This window comes from Pteropus medius, unplaced genomic scaffold, assembly GCF_902729225.1.
Source record: "Pteropus medius unplaced genomic scaffold, Ma_sr-lr_union100, whole genome shotgun sequence".
In the NCBI taxonomy this organism is placed as follows: domain Eukaryota; kingdom Metazoa; phylum Chordata; class Mammalia; order Chiroptera; family Pteropodidae; genus Pteropus; species Pteropus medius.
The window spans coordinates 10,107,838-10,128,743 of NW_024346062.1; the positions used below are offsets into that span (position 1 = coordinate 10,107,838).

Sequence of the window (20,906 nt, forward strand, 5' to 3'; positions counted from 1 at the left end):
CTCCTACTTGTTCTTTATTCTCATTGTGACCTCCCTTCCCTCCACCCTGTGATTGGATGTTCCAAGGATGTTTTCACTAGCTCCCTTGATTTCCTCACCAATTTGGCTCCCCCCTTAAGTAATTTTGGCAATCATCAGTCCTATCTATGCCACGTACTTTTCTTTTTGCCAGTCTATTTATTCTAAGTAACCTTAAACTGGGCCGTCTCTGGTTCTCAGAAATCCTTTGGATTATCCTTAATTGATTCTTAAATAATCTTTGAAACAGATTCCACTGCCTTTAAGTCTTGTGTGTAATACCTTTTATTCTCAGTCTATACAATTATGAAAACAACATGATGTTACGTCACTCAACTTTCCTTATTTTTATATGATCATTTCTCTTTGTTGCCTCCATTCTTTACCACTTTTCCTCCCATTTTAGATAAGGAGGTGAATAACTCATTCTCAGCAGAGCCAACCCTCTCAGTTGTGCCCTTCATCAATTTTTCCTTCTCTTGGAACTTATTTCATTCAATTTTCCATAATTTCTGTATGTCTTAAATATCTCTTATCTCCTCTGTGTCTTTCTCCTCCATCTAAAAACGTGTGCCACTTTCACTGCCTTAAAGAGCTTAGCCATAATGCATCTGCCTTATCACTGCCTCTCTCCTTCACCAGCAAATTTCTTGAATAGTAGGCCATATGAGCTACCTACACTCATCATCTTTTGTATACTGCTAAGCCTTAAGAGTACCTTGTTTATTCTCTTTCATTCATCACCTATAACTTTGGACACCAAATCTCCTGACCTCTTCCCTCATGTCCTTATACTTAAACTCAATCAGTACCCTTCCTTAAATAGTCTATCTCACTTGGTTTTCATGATACTCTCTTCTTTTAATTTTTTTCCTCAATCCCAGGCCATGTCTCATTATTCTTTTGACTCATAACTCTGGAGTATATGTGTTTTTCAGGGGTTGCCTATATGCCTTTTTCAAATCATAGTGGTAATTTTTAAATCTATCAACTTGAGCCCAACTTCTCCCCACAATTTCTTTATCCTCTTCCTGAAAATAATACCTTATCCTCTGAAAATACAAAAATTGTCATCGACTTTGCCCTTCTGCCTGTCCCAATCACTCCAATTTCTGTTATTATTCTTCTACTTTCTTCTCTTCTTCCTCTTAACCCTTTTCTTATTTTCCTAACCTGGAAGCCAGTGTGATTTCTTTTACTACACAGTCATAGACTTCAGTAGTTGTCAAAACTCACTGAACATCAAAATCACACCTTCAGAAATTACGATTTGATGAGTCCCTCTACAGATACTGATTTAGAATCTCTAGTGATGAAGTCCCAATATCTGTATAGTTTTCAAGTTTCTTATTGTTTTTTGATTTAGAGGTACTACTATACGTTCTACCTCTGTAGTATTTTTTTTGTCCGTTCCCTTCTTCCCATTGTGGGAACCAGTCCTCTGCCATTCCCTTGCCTCAAACCTTCATTACCTTTCACTTTGATCACTGCAGTAGTTACTTAACTGGTATCCCTGCCTCCAGCATTCTCTCCACCAATTCATTTACTATTCTGTGAGATTAAGCTCTGTTTCGGTTAGGCCATACCTATTCTCAGAAATTTTAAATGGCTCTCCATTTCCTTTAAAATGATTTTGCTTACCCTGTCCCTCAAGATCCCTTCATGACCTAGTGCTACAAATATTCTTCTCACTATTTACCTTCATGGACCTTTAACTTCAGTCAAAAGGAATCATTTACACTGATTTATGCATTTGCCTTTTTGCTTCTCTGTATGCTGTTCCCACTACCTTAAACTCAAAATTTACAGATTCAGATATTCAAGGCCCAGATGAAATTCCTTCTTTTTCACAAAGCCCTCCCTGATACCACTGATAGGAACTAACTGTTATTTTCCCTGAATTTTTATAAAACTTGATAGCTCTCTTCTAATATTGATCTACGTTTTATTATAATGTATGTATGTATATATTTACATATATTATGTATATATGCATATATGTATGTATACATGTATATTTGAAAGAAAATCCATATGCAGTTCTTTTACCTATCACATTTTAGCTAATACATTTTTATGCTTGCTGATGAAATATGTTCTTGAATAACAAGCTGTAGCCAAAGTTTATATAAAACTGTCCTGAGTATTCTGCATTTCAACCACTGAATCCTCTCAATCTGCAAAACCTTATTTGGGTGGTACTAATGTTATTCTCATTGTACAGATGAGGAAATTGTGTCTCAGAGTAGTTAAGTAACTCGCCAAGGTCACACAGCTAGTAAAGGGCCCTCAAGTAATCTGGCACAAGTCCATGCTCATAACCACTCTACTATTCTGCCCTTTTGATAAATGAATCCCACTCAGGCAACCCCAATGCGTGCTTTAAAAAAAGATGCAAGTGGCTGAAGGCCCATATTCAAAATAGACCTTTTTCTTTTTGTTGAATTTGACAGAAGCAAATTATAAAATTTAGTATAAATAACCTTCAGGAAAGCAAATTATGTGATTTATAATTAATATGTATCAACTTCAAGAAGTAGAAATTGGGAAAGACTAAAAGCGTTGAAGAGCAATTTAAATTTCTATTTGTACAGTATTGTAAAGACAGTGTAAATCGGTGTGATTGTAAGCAAACAAGTAATTGAAATGAACAATATTCTATTCTTACACTTATTTAATTATACAGTTTCCAAGAAGTGTGGTGATTTCCTTTTCTCCATCATACTCCACCCCCCACCACACACACACAATGCCAGAGTATTTGTGAATAACTATTTAATCTATGGTTATGATAACTGTTATGATTATGATAATCTATGGCTTTGCCACCATGAAAAAGAAATTTTCTTTGTTTTTTTCTTTTTTTTAACAAATGTGTTCCATAAACTTTTAACAGAGTCAACTTCACATAGTTAAAAATATAGAAAGAAACAAACAAAATTGAGCTGGGTCTATCTAGACTACTAAAGATGGAATTGAATAGTAAAAAGTAGCTTCATTTACAGAGCTTGGAAAGCACAGTGACCAAAAATCTATATGGCCGCTCATTTATTAATCTTACCTATTAGTGCCAAATCCATGGTACCTAGAGTTAAATAAAATTCCAATATTCTCACTAAGAAGGAAAGAAGAAAGGAAGGAAAGAAAGGAAGGAAAGAGGGTTGGAAAAAGAATTTTGAGCCTGGGGCAAAAATAAGCTGCAATATCTATCTTACATTCGCTATTATTGGACACCTGTGAAAGTCTAACCATGAACAATTTTAACTCCACATGAAAGAGAAGAAAAAGAGTTGAAATTAAAATCTCACAAATATTAAGGTCTACATATGAAATGACAAATACAGAAATAAAATTTTAAAGGTGTATCATTGGGTATAAATCACTTTAATCAAATTACTTTACTCACTAATATACAAATATCGTCCATGTGGATGTTACTGTTTTTTGGGGGCAGGCTCCTTCTCCTTAGATTATCCACATGGCATTCAGTCTGGGGGTTGCCTTTCTTTCTTAACACAGAGATTTCTCTTTCTTTTCTTTGTAAGGGCTTAGTCTGAGGTTGTTAGTAAGAATGAGCAATGAGATATTCGTTTACTCCCATATGCATAAATATCCATGCCACACCTGTGAGTACTGTGCCATTGCTTAAATGGATAATGATAAGCCTTTAAATCACAGAGCTATCAGACCACTTTGTAGTCTGCTATTGTTGTACATGCCTAAAAACAGCTCTACAGGTAGGTTTGGTATTAATTGTCTCTATTTATAAATATAGTTATTTAATAATATAGAGTAAATAATATACCCAAAGCTTTTGGAAAATATATACATAAAATTATTTTTTAAGACCAGACAATGCCCTGATAATCTGATAGCTGTTGGGAGAAGAAATGCAATTAATCACATTGATAGAGGAACCAAACAATTTAACTCAAGTGGATTTTTTTAGAATAGTAACATGGCAAAGAAAACAAAAACATAATAAAATTTTAAATTGGTGTTACAGTTTTGCAATGTGATAGCTAGAGAACCAAAACAAGAAAGGAAGTAAGCATTCAGGTCAGCTGGCGTTTATCCAGATCGAGGATTGAGGGTCTACCAGAAAACAGTTCTGGGAACTAACATATTTAACACACTATAAAAATATTTTCTCGCACTCATAGAGTTATCTTTAGTGTTAATTTTTCTGAGACTTGTGTTAGAATTGACTCAAGACTTCACTGTTAGCCTGTTAAACCTTAATGATAGTACTGTGATGTCCTGTCAAACTATATGTGAAACATAACTGGCTATTCATGGTCAAATACATAGTAACCTAATTTCCAAAAATTATGAGGCCATATAGTAAGATTCAAAATATAGATGTAAGCAGGTTGAAAGGTGAATTATACATTTTCATTGTATAATAAAAGCTAAGTGTGTTAGGAGCTGCTGTTAGGTGCCCGAGCACGCCTGGAGATGAGTGTTTTCAACTCTTTAATGGCTGAGTAACTGGTAATATAGTTAGAAAACTAGGTTAAGCCAGCCTTCAGATGGTTGACTTCATGTTTGTTTTAGAACTCTGATCTTCTAAAAACTTTTGTCCTAATGTCATTTTATAAAACATTTATGAAATGTGTAGAAAATTACTATGTTGGCTGTGAACACGTATGATAATTTTCCTTCCCATAGGTCCAGGAAATTTTTTCCTCACAAAAAGAAAACAGACCTTTTAACCTTTTCCTTAACAATCACAGACCTATGTGACCCCCTCCCCCCAGTACGATAGCATCTGGCAACTTTGAAGTACATGGTTCAAATGGAATTACTCTAATAACAGTTCATGCAAGATACATGTGGGTATGTCTCATCTAACTTGATTATTCTCTTTAGATTCAAAATTATAGCCTGCAAATTGAAAATTATATATAGCTTTTGCAAGGCAAGACCATAATTCTAGCCTTGTACTGTTTTTTTCAATCCCAATAAATCACACTCAAAGTAGGCATGACACTGGACTGTCCTTTAGCATCCAGGAAAGCCTTAAGTCAGCTGTTGACAAAGTACTGCTATTTAGGTTCTCAGCAGACTTTGAGTCTCCTCTGAGAGTTTGCTCGCTCTTCCTCTTGTGCCCTAGAAAATACACTCTAGGCCAGTACTGACTCTTCTCTGCCTCCAGATCCAATAGCTCAGCTGTACAGATCCTTCCAAATTAGGTTTACCTCCTTCATATATCAGTAAGGGTCAGGGTAAATCCATTTAAGAAAGTAGATTTAGGCCTCTACTATAGTTATGTTTACTGTACATACTTTACGGTGTAGATACAATTAAGTTAGCTTACAATATCCTATTTAAACTAACTTCTAGAGAAGAGGTTTACAAATTATAGCCCTCAACATAATGGTAAGTCTCATTGACAGCATTTTTAAGTGGGATGGGATGGGATGGGATAGAGAAGAGAAGAGAGGAGAGGAGAGGAGAGGAGAAGAGAAAATATGAAAAGGAGAAGGAGAGGGATAGAAGACACTAAGAAGTCCATTTAAAATAGGTTTGTCAGGGAGTTTTCAGTGACACTTTGAATGTGATGGAACTTAGAGTCTGTACACTGAAAGCAACCCTCCTCCAAGTGAGATCTTCAGATCACGTCAGGTAAACAGAAGGGTTCTATAGCCAAAGAAGTTTGGGAAATTCAGGTATAAAAAAAGTCAAACATGTTTCTTTGTTATATGATATTTTGGCATTTTGGCACTTCAGATATGCAAGAGATGACTATCCAAAGCCATGAGCAGTTTCCCTAGCTTGACCAAAATGGCGAGGATGAAGATGATAGGAGACAGGCCTTAGTGAGCATCTGCTTTGTTCTAGGCTGTGCTGACTGCTTTATGTACATGGTTCCCACCCCCATTCCCACCTCATTTGGTGCAGTGTATGACAAAAAATCAGCCATGGGGTAGACCTATGTGGATGATGGCGCTAGTACTCAGAAAGAAGAGAAAGCTTGAGAGGAAGGATACTAAATTCAGCTTTGGATAAACTGAGTTTGAGATGCTTTAGGGATCTCCAGGCCTGGAGGTCTGGAGCTCAGGAAAGATGGAGATGAATATTTGGAAATCGTTGGCCCTAAAGTGCTCATTGAAAGAAGGTAACTCTAGAGATTATGAATTTAGTAAGAATGGCTAAATCAAGTGAAGAACCTGGCACATTACTGGAGAACTGAGATATACAAAGTCTAGCCCCCTACAGCAAACATTTGCAACTATCTAGAGACAGGAGCCACAGGACTTATAGTGGGTTCCTTTATCCAAATGGATTTTTAAGAGCTCTTTGGGGGATATGCTTGAACTACTGAAGCAAAAAAGAATTTTAAAATGGGAACCAAATATAAGACTAGCGACTAAAGAGTAGGGATGAAAGCTACCCAAATGAGGCATGGAGTATTCTTTGCAATTTGCAGATCCCTTCCATGTATTTGTTATCTGTTCCAACCACGGTATCCTAAATCAGCATTAGGATACCGTGGTTGGAACAGATAATGCTGATGTGCCCCCTTGTAGTCCTCTGTGACTTTAGGTTTTTTTGCTGAGAACAGTGGTGGGTGACTCTGCATTGTGGGATTAGTGTTAACCCTTGTTAAGAAAGCTCAAGAACACAATATTTTCTCACCAAGAAATAGGTCAAATCTCTGAAACTTCTTTGCCTCCAAGTCTCTATTGATTTCGGATAAAGAGCCATATTTTAGAAATAAGGCCTTTTGATAACCTGTTTTCAATGATCCTTTTTCTAATTTAAAATAATGCATACCTATTATTGGAAATAGACCCATAAATATCTTTGATTCACATTATTTCACAGTTGTGTTCCTTGTTTTATGTTGATGAGTTTGTTTTAGTAGCACATCGAAATTGTTAGAATCATAAGGTCAGTGAGGTAAAATTAAAACAAGTACTTTAGAAGATTGTAAACACAGAATAAATTTCAGCCTCATGTAAATGAGGTGTGATTTCCATAATAAAGCTATTACTGTTGTTGCTGGCGCATAGCAATAACCGCGGAGGCTGCAATTACAAAGAAAAGAGACAGTGTAGCCCCATACTTTCTTAAAAAATGGCAATTAAGTTCTTGAAATCATATTTTCTACTAAAAAGTATATTTTATGTATTCTCAGTGGAATTTACTAATTCCCACAAGTAGATTTTCTTAATGATAGTAGTACTAAATGACACATCCACTTACTGTGTTTTTTTTTTTACCTTTCCACAAGTAATTCACTAAAACCTTTTCAGACTACTTTGTTTTTCATATTGGTGACTCATTGCTAATTTAAGTAATTTCACTTTAGGGACTCCTTCCTAAATTAAATATTTTGAGGATTTGATTTTCTTTTTCCCTGTAGTGCAACTTCATCTTGACACAAGCCTGCCTTTCTTGGCATAGTCTTTTTTTTTTTCTTAATTGTAGTAAAACATACATAACATACAATTTACCATTTTATTCATTTTTAAGTGTGCAATTTACTGGCATTTAATACAGTCATAATGTTGTGCAACCATCACCTCTATTCATTTTCAGAACTTTTTTTATCATCCCAAGCATACACTCTACCCATTAAACAATAACTCCCTATTCTTTCCTCCTCACAACTCCTGCTGACCTCTGTTCTACTGTCTCTATTAGTTTGACTATTCTAGGCACCTCATATAAGTGAAATCATGCAATATTTGTCCTTCACGTCTGGTTTATTTAACTTAATGTGTCTCCAGGATTTATCCATGTTTAACATGTGTCAGAATTTCACTCCTTTTTGAGGCTTATATTCCACTGTTCCATAACTATCCCACATCCCATGATGGACACTAGATTGTTTTCACCTTTTGGCTGCTATGACTAATGCTGCCATGAACATTGGAGTGTGTACAAGTCTCCATTTGAATCCCTGCTTCCTGTTGTTTTGAGTATATATCTAGAAGTGGAATCGCCAGATTACATGCTAATTTTATGTTTAACTTTATAGTATCACCAAACTGTTTTCCACTGTATCATTTACATCCCCACAGGCAATACACAAGTGTTCTAATTTCTCCACATCTTTGCTAACATTTGTCATTTTTTCTAGTTTTTTGACAGTAGTTATCCTAGTGGGTGTAAAGTGGAATCTCATTGTGGTTTTGACTTGCATTTCCCTAATGACTAATGATGTCGATGTGCTTATTGGTCATTTGTATGTCTTCTTTGGAGAAATGTCTATTCAGATCCTTTGCCCATTTTTGAATTGAATTGTTTGTTTTTTGTTGTTGAATTGTAGGAGTTCTTTATATATTTTGGATAGCATAGTCTTTTTTATAGAAACCCTTATTCCTTGGGCAAAATAATGTGTTTTGGGGACTTTCTTTTATTGAGAACATTGAAATGATTCTGTTTTCTGTTAACTAATTCACCCTTAAACATAAGCTTCTAACACTGTCAATTATAAATGTCTGCTTGACTTATTTGGACAACAGAAAAGTTACTAGTAGTTCACTATATGTGAAATGTCAGCTTAAGAAATAGGAAACTAAAATGATTTATATTAAATGGAGCATTCATTTCCAAGTTGCCAAATGTAACTCATAGTAGCTGTTAAACAACATGTCCCTTCCCCCTTTCATCATTATTATTCACTCTCAACACCCCTCCTCCTTTTGGTTATTGTCACTTTAGGCCCCAAAGAGGCTGAAAGGAGCCACCTCAGGTTGATTAACCATAAAGCTGATGAAGCTTAAGTTTCAGGACCTCTTACTTGCATGGGACCATTTCAAGATCTTATACCTAATTATGTGTTTTTGATTTTTATTTTTTAAAGAAGCTTCTCCAAGTTTCATAAACTTCAGGCCCACAAAATCCAGCTGTGCCTCTGGGTATGCTTCTTCTATCTGAAATTGCATCTTAATCATTGTTGAACTAGAAAACCAGCCTGGGGTCTGTTGTTCGGTAACTGAGCTATTTCTTACTGGCTTTCTTCTTTGCAGAGTTTCCGATCTGGGATGCCAAAGTGCCACACTTCTCTACAGAGTTCCAGAAAAACATGGGCCATGGGTGTTTCTAGTCAGCCCTCGTTGTGCTTTCTTGGCTTCTCTGCTAAGCCTTGTCAGCACACAGTACTTGTTTGGCTCTAGACAGAGGAGCATGCAGGCCAATTTTTGAAAATTTGGTGCCTAGTTGTTCATGCAAAATATGCAAGTCCTTTTGTACTCTGCACAGATCCATAAATAGAATTTTGTCTTACACAGTGGGAGCAAAGAATGCAGTTGCCAAACTTAAGCATAGCTTAGGCAGTTTTCTAAATATTAAGGTATCTTGTCAGAAGTAAAAATGCTTCTGAGAATGGCAGTTTTGCACTCCTTTTATGCATTTAGAATCAAAGCAGAAAACATAAGGAAGGTATATGAAATCCATTGGTATTAGATTAAGGAGGTGTATAAAGCAAAGTGGGGAAATCTCTAGGATTGGATAAAAACACAATAGGAAAACACATACTTCATTGGTGGGTACAGATTAGTTCACATCGAACATTTACAGCACATAGAGATGGTATACAGACAAGATAGGGAGGGGCTCTGCATTCTCATGCTCTGGTGGTCTTGTGCTCTCATGCCTGTTGGTTTTGCCCTTGAGAGGCCTAGAGAAGAAATAACTGACATTTCAGGAGCATGTTATCTTCAGTGCATAAGAACATGGACAGAGCTCCCTTAAGGTAAAGATTGACCTTTGCCAAGGAAATTGTAGGCCTCGGACATGACTCCCTGCCGTAGCCAGCCGTATGTTTCCCCCCCGAGCTTGCCAGGTTTATTATATAGCCCCGTTTCCATTCACAAAAGTGAAACCACACAGATACTTATTAATTACAAAGGAAAATAGACTAATTTTACAATGGAGAATCTGCTCAGCCACTACTTTAATCAAATGACCCAAATGAGCATCCTAACTAATGGGACAAATTGAGTTCCTGTGCCTCCTGATAGAATGCTGTAAAAAGAACCCAGCGTCACTTCTGTGATTTCTGCCAAAGTTTATAATCTGAATCACAAGAAAATATTAGACAAATGCAAATTTAAGGATGCTCCATGTGAAAAACTGACTGGTAATCTTTGAAAGTGTCAGAGTCATCAAAGCCAAGGACACACAGGAGAACTGTTTGGGATTAAAGGAGACTAAAGAAACATGTCAGCCGGATCCTTCTGCTGCAAAGGAAACTACTTGAATAATTGGCAGATATTGAATGGGATCTGAGGATGGTAGTAACATCTCAGTGTTAATGTCTTTGTACACTTTAAAGTATTACAGAGGGTGATGATGAATCAAGTCAGCAATTTTGAAGTGGTTCAGGGAAAAAACTTTGTTATACTGTACTTGCAACTCTTCTGTAAATTTGAGATTGTTTGAAAATAAAAATTTTAAATTGCTACAGTTGTATTTAATTGTTCAAATTGCCCCAGTACATGGAGAGTTTAGGTGTTAATTGATGTTGGTGGGTATATATGGACTTTCAGGTCTGTTGACAGCTTGAAAATGTGTTTATTTGTAGTTTCTAAAATCTGACTTACTTTCTAACTCTTATATAATTTGTCATTCAAATATTAAAATCCCCATATTTAAGGTTATTATTCTAAAACCCCAATATCAAAAACAGGTATGAAGGGTAATGAAGTCCCTTGGCCCTGAAGAAATCTGTTCTGAAAACTATTGAAACAAATTATATGAAAAAATGATGGGTAGGATAAACTTAGTGTTGACAGTAGTGAATCTATCACTTCATCTCTGCTCTTAACCCTAGCTATAAAGTTTGGAGTCTTCTCAGTCAGAAAAAGAGAGATGAATGCACACTTTTACATCACATACAAACAAGTTTTTATATCACTTTCACATTAAAATGTCAAGTTGGGCTACACTAATTTCGGAAGCACACTGATGCCTGCCTGGAATTTTCTAGTGGAGCAGTCTTTTAAGATTTACCTGGCCTTCAAAAGTGATTGCATCTCCGTGGTTGTTTGTGGCACTTCCAGAATAGTCCAGCAGGTGGTAGTGTAGGAGAGGAACAGTTCTCATTCTTCCCTATCCCCCTGCCTACCAGCAAAAACAGAATGTGGACTCAGCAATGTGCCTGTTCTTCTCTGGCCTAAGAATGGGATTTCCAAGGTTATTCTTTCAAAATAGGTACTTAAGCATAGAGAATATCATAAGATAGGAGCCAAAAGTAATTTTTGTGTGTATATTTTATATTTGTGACTATGCAGTATTCTGAAGCTCAATTTTTCTTTTTTTTTCTTTTATGATTTCTAGAAATTCCATTGGTTTTATATCTCTTTGCCCTGATTTCTGCGACATGGCTTTGGGGAGGCCTACACATGGCTTACAGACACTTCTGGATGTTGGTCCTCTTTGTCATTTTTAACAGTCTGCAGGTAAGCCTTACTGTTTGGTTACTGACAGTACACATGTACGTTCATGAATAAACACATGGCATGGAATTTCAGTGTAAAGGAATCAAGTGTCCACGCATAGCTGAATTTGTATGCATAATAACATCACGCAGAGTTGTAAAATAAAATGACAGGGATTAAATCTTTAACACCTGAAATATGGCTGGGCTTCTAATTTGCTGATTATACAGATGGAGAAGACATAAAATATTTACCCTCCTTTATTTTGAGAACTTCTAAGTAATTGCCAAAATGATTTTTGTTAAGCAGGATTGATGTTTATAAACTTTGCAGGTGGCAGCCATGGAGGACCTGTGCTCATATTTGCATTATGGCTGTGTCTAGAAATTAGCTCAGTTGAGGAGTGAAATAGATAGCAATGTTCAGGCAGTCCCCTCTTAAATCTAGTGCTTGGTGAAATGAGTGTTTTGGTTCACTAAAAAATGATTGACATCCTCTAAGTCTGGCAGTGCCTAGCTTAAATTAGTTTTCTGAGCATGCTTCATAGCATGACTAGAAATTAAATAACTATAGCAAAAATTAAAGCTGACTTTTTTAGTGCTTTTGTTAAATGGAAAAAAAGTTGCATTCTGAAATTAACAAATGGAACAAATGAATTCATTTTCCTTATTTTCCAGAGTAAAAAGTTCTGTTCTAGACTAAAATAATTTTTTAAATTTATCAAAGATATTTTTCAACAGTTTTTATTTTGTTCACCAACTTGCAAGGAACATGCATAGAAAACATACTAGGATTATATCATACAAGTAAAATATGACTCAAAGCATATTTAGGTTTGTGTTTTAGGAGACAAATTTTTTAGTGAGAGCATATTTTACAGCAGGATGCCTAATCAAAGCACTATATCAATTTAGGAAGGGAAAAATACAAAGTAATTTTAAAGTTTGGAATCAAATCGCTACAAGTTGATATGTAGATATCTCTCTGTAGATATAGTTGTAATTAAGCATCTACTACTAGCACAGTGTGCTAATGCTGCCAGTATCAAGATGAACATAACAGCCCCGCTCCTCTAGGATCTGGTGATTCAAGGGAATAAACAATTAGCTATAAGCATAAGCTATGGCACCATGTAAACAAGGTGTTATGAGACTGAGCAAACAGCTTGTTTACTCCTGCATGTTCTAGCATTTGAGCTGATCCCCAGAGGTAAGCCACTCAAATCAGAAGCCCTGTCCAACTCACCTTTGAAGCCCTAGGGCCTAGTTCAGCTAACACCAAGGTCCACACTGATAGCCTACAGATGTATTTTATTTGGTAGAAACACAATGATACACAGACCAGTTTTAGATTTTTTAATATTTGCTGTAAACTTTTAATGTTGAGAAACACTGAATGTCTAGCTTTTCTTTAAGAGCAGTACTAGCTTGGCAGCAGTTTTCAAGTCCTGAGTAGACATGGTCCCCTTTAGATGGGATGTGTGACCTCATTATACCCGGTAGACTTAATTCGTTCATTTTTGCCTGCCCATGAGTTTGTGACATCTCTAAAGTTTATTAAATAAAGTGATGAGTACATGGTTAGAGGTGGGTATTCCAGGCAGGGAAAACAGTGTTAGCCGGGCTACAAAAAGGGCAAGTGATGAATCTTGCCTAGATTAAACAAAGGGGTGAAGGAGAGCAAGAACGGTTTTGCAGTAAAAGGTACTGGTAGGAGAGGAGACAGAGGGTGGTGGGTTGACTTTGGTGCCGTGTTACCACGTCGCAATGGGATGATAAACTTTAGCTGCTAAGCAATGGGAAGCCATTGAAGTTGAGAGTTTTGTTTGTTCTTGTTCTGATTTGTTTTATAATTTTTTTACTTTTTACATTTTTAAAATTTTGAATGAGAATGACATGTTTGTACTCACTTTTTAGAAGGATAACTGGAAACGTTTAGGAGGGTGTTAAAAAGAGGAACAGGTCCAGGCAGGTGAGCTATTGTCATAGTCCAGTCTGTAATATTCTGGCAGTGCACCTGGGAATAGAGAGTAGCTGACAGGTTTGAGAGAAATATTAATGAAATTTGGTTATCTAATTAACTGTAGGCATGTAAATTGCGAGAGAGCAACATCACTTAAAAATGCCTGCCTCGTGTGAATGGCTGGGCACGCACTGACATCTTTAGTCAACATGGAGATCATATCAAGAGCAGGGTCCTAGGGAATATGCAGTGAGATTGGAGAGTTGGTGAGATTTAGGAGACAAAGCTACCAATGTTTTAGTAACAAGACATAGGAGGGAGAAGACCAGTAAAGACTATTAATGAAAGAGAACCAGGGTAAGGCAGTTTGGAGTTGCTGATAGAAGAAAAAAAAAAACAGTACCTAATTCTATCAAGCAAAGCAGAGAAGATAAATAAGCTGAGAACTGAGAAGCAGTGTGGTCTAGTACATTGGTTCCCCAACTGTAGTGTGCATCGGAATCACGTGAAGGGCTTGTTGAAACAGTGTTAGGCCCTACACCCAGTTTCTGATACAGTAAATCTGGGTGGGATCTGAAAATCTGCATATCTAACAAGTTCCTAGATGATGCTGACGCAACTGGTCTAGGGACCACAGTTTGAGACCCACTGGTGTAATAGAGCGTGATCCTAACTCCACCAGCCTAATATCTGGTTGACTTCAGCTGAGTCATGGATACTTACTCAATTTTATTTTCTTTGTCTGTGAAATGGGAATAAAATACTATTTAGGATTATATTGTTGTTTAATTAAATGGTATAATGCATGTAAAGCAATTATACAGTACCTCATACATAAAGAATAGTTATTTTTATTATTCAAGAAGTTTAATGGAGAATGCAAAGAGAGAGAAAATAATAGCTTAGGAAGGAAGATTGGTTGACTGGTTGGTTGGTTGGTTGGTTGAAAGGAGATTTGTTTGTTTGTTTGTTTGTTTTGTTTTGTTTTTTTGCTTGTTGTGAAAAGAACCAACAAAGAAGGAGAAACTGATGACTGGAGGAAAGATTCATTGCCATGACAAGATCATGGATAGGGCAGGAAGAACAGAAGTTATAGAGAACTTACTTGAGGGAAGAGCGGAGATGTTTCTTTCTCTAGGGTTAGGGAAAAAAGGAACCATGAGTGAACATGAAACAACTATTCTGGAGCTGAAAGTATGGAAAGTTAGAATTTATATCTAATGCCCTCTTTTCTCTGAAAGTCAGCAAGCAAGCACTCTGTTGAGATGAATGAGTTGAAAGCTTGAGATAAAAATAGTAAAAAGTATGGAATAATTTCTAAGCAGAAAGTGAATGTAAGTGATGGAAGATGGTTAAGAAGTGGACTGCTTAGAGAGATATTGGTGGGATTCGGTGGAGGTTGGAAACCTGAAATCTGTAACTGAACCAGTCAGCAGTAATTAAATAAATTTAAACCTTAAAATTAAAATGTAACCTATCAAGCCACATACACAGGAAAAAGTCTATTGAGATCTTATGGAAGTTAATAAAGGAGGACTGTTGAGCATTAAATATATTTTGTTGGGAGATATAAAAGAAATTGTATGGTTTCTTTAAGGAACTTAATACAAGCTAAGTATAAGTAAAAACTAAAAGTATTTCAAACTTTTGTTTAATAAGCTAAATTCCATCTTGGTAGCCCTTTTCAAGCAATGACTATTTGTATCTTTCTTGCCTGGGATCTGGCACACTGGCACATTTTTGGTACCAGTGCTCAGTGAATCAGTCCTTAAAAGAACGCCTATTTAGAAACACTTGGAAAATATGATTTCTCTAGGGTTTATTGGGTTCATTTAAGACAAGACTGCGTCATATCTTCAACTGGGGCATTTCCATGGAATATAGTAGTAAGTTCTTCAAAGGATGTACCATGAACACTTAACAGTTTTCTTGTTTGTTTGTTTTACTGGCCTTTGTATTTTTTTTACTGGCTTTCAGCAACACCTCCGACCACAAAATATATTATGTATCTTAGGCTTGGCTACAACATTTTGCTCAGAGGAGATTACTACCTTATTTTTTATCTGGAGTATTGTTGTCACAGGTGCTCTATGGCTGATGGAGGAAAGGTCTATTTCTATAATAGTCTGAATTTTTACATTTATTATTTGATACAGTTTTTAAAAGGGAATCTTGATCACTTGAAATACTATCAGGAAGTTCTTGATCACTTTTTGAAGACTCAGTTGAGCTACCAAACTTCTAATACATTTGAGCACTTAAGAAAAAGTACATTAAGTACTTTATGAAGCAGGATGGACACAAATGCAAAAGTGAGGTAAACAAATCATAATTTTAAATATGTCTGCTATTAATATTATTACTTAATAATTTTCTTGAACATTGCAGCCACCACCAGTGCAAGCCTCACCTCCTACCAACTTTCCTGCCCCAGCAGAGAGAGAGCTTATTCCCAAACAGGAAAACTCTATGAAGAACTTAAATTATTCTTACCCTAGATCACAGCCTATCCAGAAAGCAATCATGGTGACAGGTATTCTGGCCAGGCCTGGGTCATGAGCAGGCTCCATTGATGGAAGGAGATGATTTGTCTCACAAAACCCACGTGGAATGGAATTCCCACCAGAGGAAAGAATTCTTTTACCAATAAAAGGGATCAACAGTGCTAGGCAGTCCAGAATAACAGATGTCTACTATATATACTTTTTCAATTTTCTTGTTCATTGATACAAGTTTGGACAAGGTCAAGATCAGCTATTGTCAGATCACTTGGAAATTTCTTCAGTGTAACATCAGTTTATTATGAATGTCCTTGGGATCCATTGTACAATTAAATGTCTCTACATGGCCCACAAAAAAAAATTGATGAGGGACTACATTTAATATTTTTCTTAATTCCCTGAACTAATAATCCATAACCTCTACTTTTTAAAAAATGAGTTGTTTGTCATTTCCAGGTAGATTTATGCTAATGCTTATAAATCACAACTTTCTTAAACTGTTTAGTCCACAATATCTCCAAATTTGTGTAACAGTTAATGGGAGTTATCCCCAGGCCTGATACTCAGCCAGTAAAACCCCATCAATTGTCTACGGCCATGCCACCCTGAACTTGCCCTATCTCATCTGATATAGGAAGCTAAGCAGGGTCAGGTCTGGTTAGTACTTGAATGGGAGACCACCTAGGAAGACTAGATGCTGTAGGCATTAAAAAACAAAAAACAAACAGAAAACAACCTATCAGTTGTTAAAATATTGAAATAACTGCTGTTTAAACCCTGCATGTGTCCCAGCCTTTTGGCCATATAATCTAGAAGCATCCTCAGACTTCCAGGAGCTAAAAGACTAATGCTTGGCCAGACAGGGAACCTCCAGACCCCCATTCCAGTGCTAGTCATTCTGATTGGTCAGTGCCTAAAACCCACTCAGTGAACATTTTGCATATCACTCCTAGCTTCATTATGTTATAAAGTATTTTTCCATTTTAAACCCAAACCAGTCAGAGTCAGACTTATATACAACATTTATTTCAGGTTGGGTTTTCTTCTAGGGCTTTCTTACATTTACTATGTCAAAATTTTACTGACTAACAATCTTCTTACATGTAAAGAAAGAATCTCATATAAGATACAAGGGTAACCAGCGGCATCAGGTATGAGCTTCTTGGAGATATTGAAAAATAAATTTTTGGAGAAAGATTCACATACATAAAAGAACCTTTCCAAAAGCTGATATATATTCTTCTTGGAATGCAAAAGCTGGAAAGAGCAGAACTTTACGTAGTATTGGGATGTGGCACTTCTCAGTATGTGACTTATAAGATCACATTCTTGAGTCTTGCTTGACTGTCTCTCTATAACTGACTTAAATGTGTTCCTTTGTACAAGCATCTGGTCTCGAGATGTGCCCTGGTGGTTTCTGAATCATTTGCTATCCCAGAGAAGGGAGTTATAACATGGAATCTGTAGCTAAAAATATATAGCCTATATTAAAATTTAATATCAATCAGTTGAAATCATTTTCATTCCTAACCCCATGTCTTAGATGGCTAAAGGCCTTGGAAATACGTGATTTGAAGTTGAGAACAGTTTCCTTTACTTTTTAGTTGTTCTTTGGTGGCCACTAGAGTGCCTTGAACACATAAAACATTTTTCTTAAACAGAAAAAATAGTATTTGTTGATTATTCTACCTCTTTCTTCTCTCTCTCTCTCTCTCTCTCTCTCTTTCTTCTCCTCTTTTTCCTCCTCCTCTTCTTCCCTCCCTCCCCGCCTCTCTCCCTCCCTCTTCCTTCCTTCCTTTCTTTCTCACTCTTCTTCTTTTTCCCCTCTCTTCAGTCTTTGCTTTCCATGTATCTTTGTTGTTATATGTAGAATTTCAGCTTTAAAGCTAAAGCAATCTTTTATGCAGAGATTTTCCCAAATGAAAATAGTCCTTGAGGTGTCATAAGAAATGAACCATGTTTCCGTGCTCACAAAAATATACAGATTTCATTGCAAATGGAATAGAGAAGAAAATTTACAACCCTTTTTTAATTATCTTCTGTGAGAATTTCCAGTTAGCATCCATAGATATTCAGTGCAGGTGTCAGTGTAGATACAGTACATATTTAGTCTTAGCTACCTCCTTTTGAGGATAAATAGCTCTTAGGAAATGCATATTGTTAAATAATCAGTTACAGAGGACTAATTGTTTCATAGCATTCCCTTGGCAATTGCTTGCCAACAGCCAACAGTAATAAGAAGTGTCATTTTGTTTCTGTTGAAGACTAGCACATGAACTCTTCATGAAGAGTGGAAAAGCAATCTTCTAGAAAACCCTGTAATAAACATGTAGAGCCAGGGAAAATTGGGACTCTATCATTGATTTGTCCTAAAACCATGTCAAATTTAGTGGAAAAAAAATCACTACACTTGTTTTGTAGAGTGAGATTCAGAGACTAATGAATATCTTGTGTGCTCCTCAAAACATCCCAGATCATTTCCATAACTTTACAATAAATATACAGAAGCTAAGGCAAAGGAAGTGTATTTAAATTGTCTTGATTAGGTCATGCCACTCTGTCTAATGTTCAGTAGCATCTGGGCTGGTGAAATATATTTGTGTTTTCATGAAATAAACTTCTTAACTCCATTTAACAATGAATGACAACATCTGACATTGACTTCTCATCGGCCTGTTGATTGGCCAGGCAAGGCACTTCAGACAAACCTCAGGATTTTTACTTTTGTTTGTGCCAGGTTCTCTAAATAATAAAATGTCAAGGTCTGATCTGCCAGTGACTGTCTTCCACAAATATAGTTTTAGTAGTGAAGAGATTATATAGACTACCTTTTGACATCTGGCTTCATCCTTGCAAAACAGGTGCCTCCATGTCTTGTGCCCTACTCTTGTTTCAGTGTTTTACCCCATGGTCTTTTCCACTTCAGAGGTTTTTTTCTGTGCCTTCTGTGACCATATTTTTTGCATTTTAATCATGCAATATGCCTTCCTGGACTCTGTTGGCCTTTACCTGTGAAAAGATGTAGCACACTCTGATTCTTGAAAGAGCCTGCAAGGATTAGGGTAAGCAAGAGGCATACTTCCTCTTGTTAAAACAGTTTTGGGAGAACAAAGGAAACAACATTTGGGGCCAGTTTTCACCTGGACAGTCAGATTCTTTGCCTTAGTGTTGTTTTATAATTTTTTCCAGGGTCTAAAATCTTATTCTTATCTCTTGCATTACTCCATTATTGGGGTGGAGAAATACTTTTTGTGAATACTTTTACATGCATATTTTATGGTAGCATTCTTTAATGTTGAGCTGTCAGAAACAGTAAATGAGCATGCAATTAAGTGTCGTGCAACCTCTAGTCAACCAAGTGACTTGACATCTCTGAGCTTTAGTTATCTACTTTCCTAACAGAGGTCTGATTCTTGCCCTGAGCTTTGTCTGAAAGATCATGTAAAAAAATATATGTATAAAAATATAATTTGCAAGCTATGTAATGTTTTACAAATACAAAATACTGTAAATGAATAAATGGACAAAAAGAAACATTTATCTCAGGAGCTCTATAAAGACAAATGTAGAAGCCAAAGAGATTTGCAAGCTTAGTCTTTTAACCCCGCTAAGCCACTGGTCTTCCCCACAGATGTTCTCATCCACTCATAGGCATTTCCATCATGCAGATGCTATAGCTCCCTTATGCCTACCATCAGAGAGCTTAGTTTACAACATAGATCCATGGTGGTCACTCATCTACTTTTAAATGTGTAGCAAATGCATTTAGGTTTAAGCAAGTAATTTATGTGGGTGAAAAAAAGCTTCTCGTGAGACTAAGGGATTGGTGGGAACTATAGAACTGGAGGGTACGGACTCCTCCTAGAAGCATGCAAATGCAAAAAAAAAAAAAAGCAACTGTGTGCGTGCCTAACGAAAGCTTTTGCAGGGTAAATTCCTATAGCTGGCAGTCAGTATACAACCCTTAGGTAAAAATAAGTTTAAATTTCTCCTTTTAGGGATTTAATTTTCTTTTGGAAAGTAAATAGGATATGGGCTGATCACCTTGATTCAGTAGAAACTGGGTTTGGGACTTTGCAATGGTTAATCTATTTACGGTTTGCCTCCTCCCTTTGGGTAAACTAAGAATTTGTTCAGGTGACTCCATTGAAAGCCTATCGTGTTATCTGGACTTCTCATCCTTGGGAGTCTCTGGACTCCAATTTTTCATTCCCCAGCACTATGAGACTACTGAATCCTTTGCTTAGCTTTTTGGACCTTGAGCAGCTACTTTCTGCTTAGTTTCTTAGCTTTTCATTCCTTGGGTATGCAGCTTCAAAAGTGGCAAATGCTTGTACAGTTCCCTTTTTCTTTGGAATCTTGATCTCAAGTCCTGGTTGCCTTAGGGGATTAGAACCTGTAAACTCCTAGAAGAAAGATTCACTTGGTATGAACTTTAAGAAGGAAATTATCTGCCAAGATGTACTCCCGATGGTCAACCGAGGGCCAAAATTTTATAAATAATAAGAATCTAGCGGCTACTGCAGACATAGGGGCTCCCCACACACTCTCTATATTGGGCAGAACCTCAGATTGAATTCTTCGTGCACTATTCCCCACTTATTCACACCTTCTGAGTTGACCACTGCAGAGAAATCCTGGTTTCACCTTTCTACCAACAGTCTGAGACCTACCCCATCCAGTCAGAACTACAAATTGTAGCCTCGTTTGCATCTGTCTGTACTGACCAATCAGAATGGCATGATTTGGACTATATAATTTGGAAACCTCATTTACATAAAATTGGAAATTTGAGTGGGAAATCTTTCTATAATAAATGGCCTCCCCTTTGTCTCCGTGGAGCACAGTTTAGGTTGCCCCTGAAATCTGTGTCTCCTGAGCTGCAGCTCTTTCTGCTCACATAAATACTTTTTATTCTTTCTTACAGTCTAAAATTAATTTTGGTTTACAAACTCTATTTTTTTTTTTTTGTCTCCCCAACCTTGTCAGATTGCTGCAAGTCCCAGGTTGCAACTTTTTGTTCAGCCTC

General features: G+C 36.6%; 1 protein-coding gene and 1 pseudogene across 1 annotated transcript in view; both read left to right on the forward strand.

The window, feature by feature from the left end:
• The window catches only part of ADGRV1 (adhesion G protein-coupled receptor V1), a 471,657-nt gene that overhangs the window by 404,884 nt on the left and 45,867 nt on the right, over nucleotides 1-20,906 (forward strand). Inside the window, 1 exon segment of the mRNA XM_039875052.1 lies at nucleotides 11,314-11,435. Within this exon segment, the coding sequence (XP_039730986.1) occupies nucleotides 11,314-11,435 (122 nt within the window).
• Nucleotides 16,465-16,583, forward strand: LOC120612727 (uncharacterized; annotated as a pseudogene).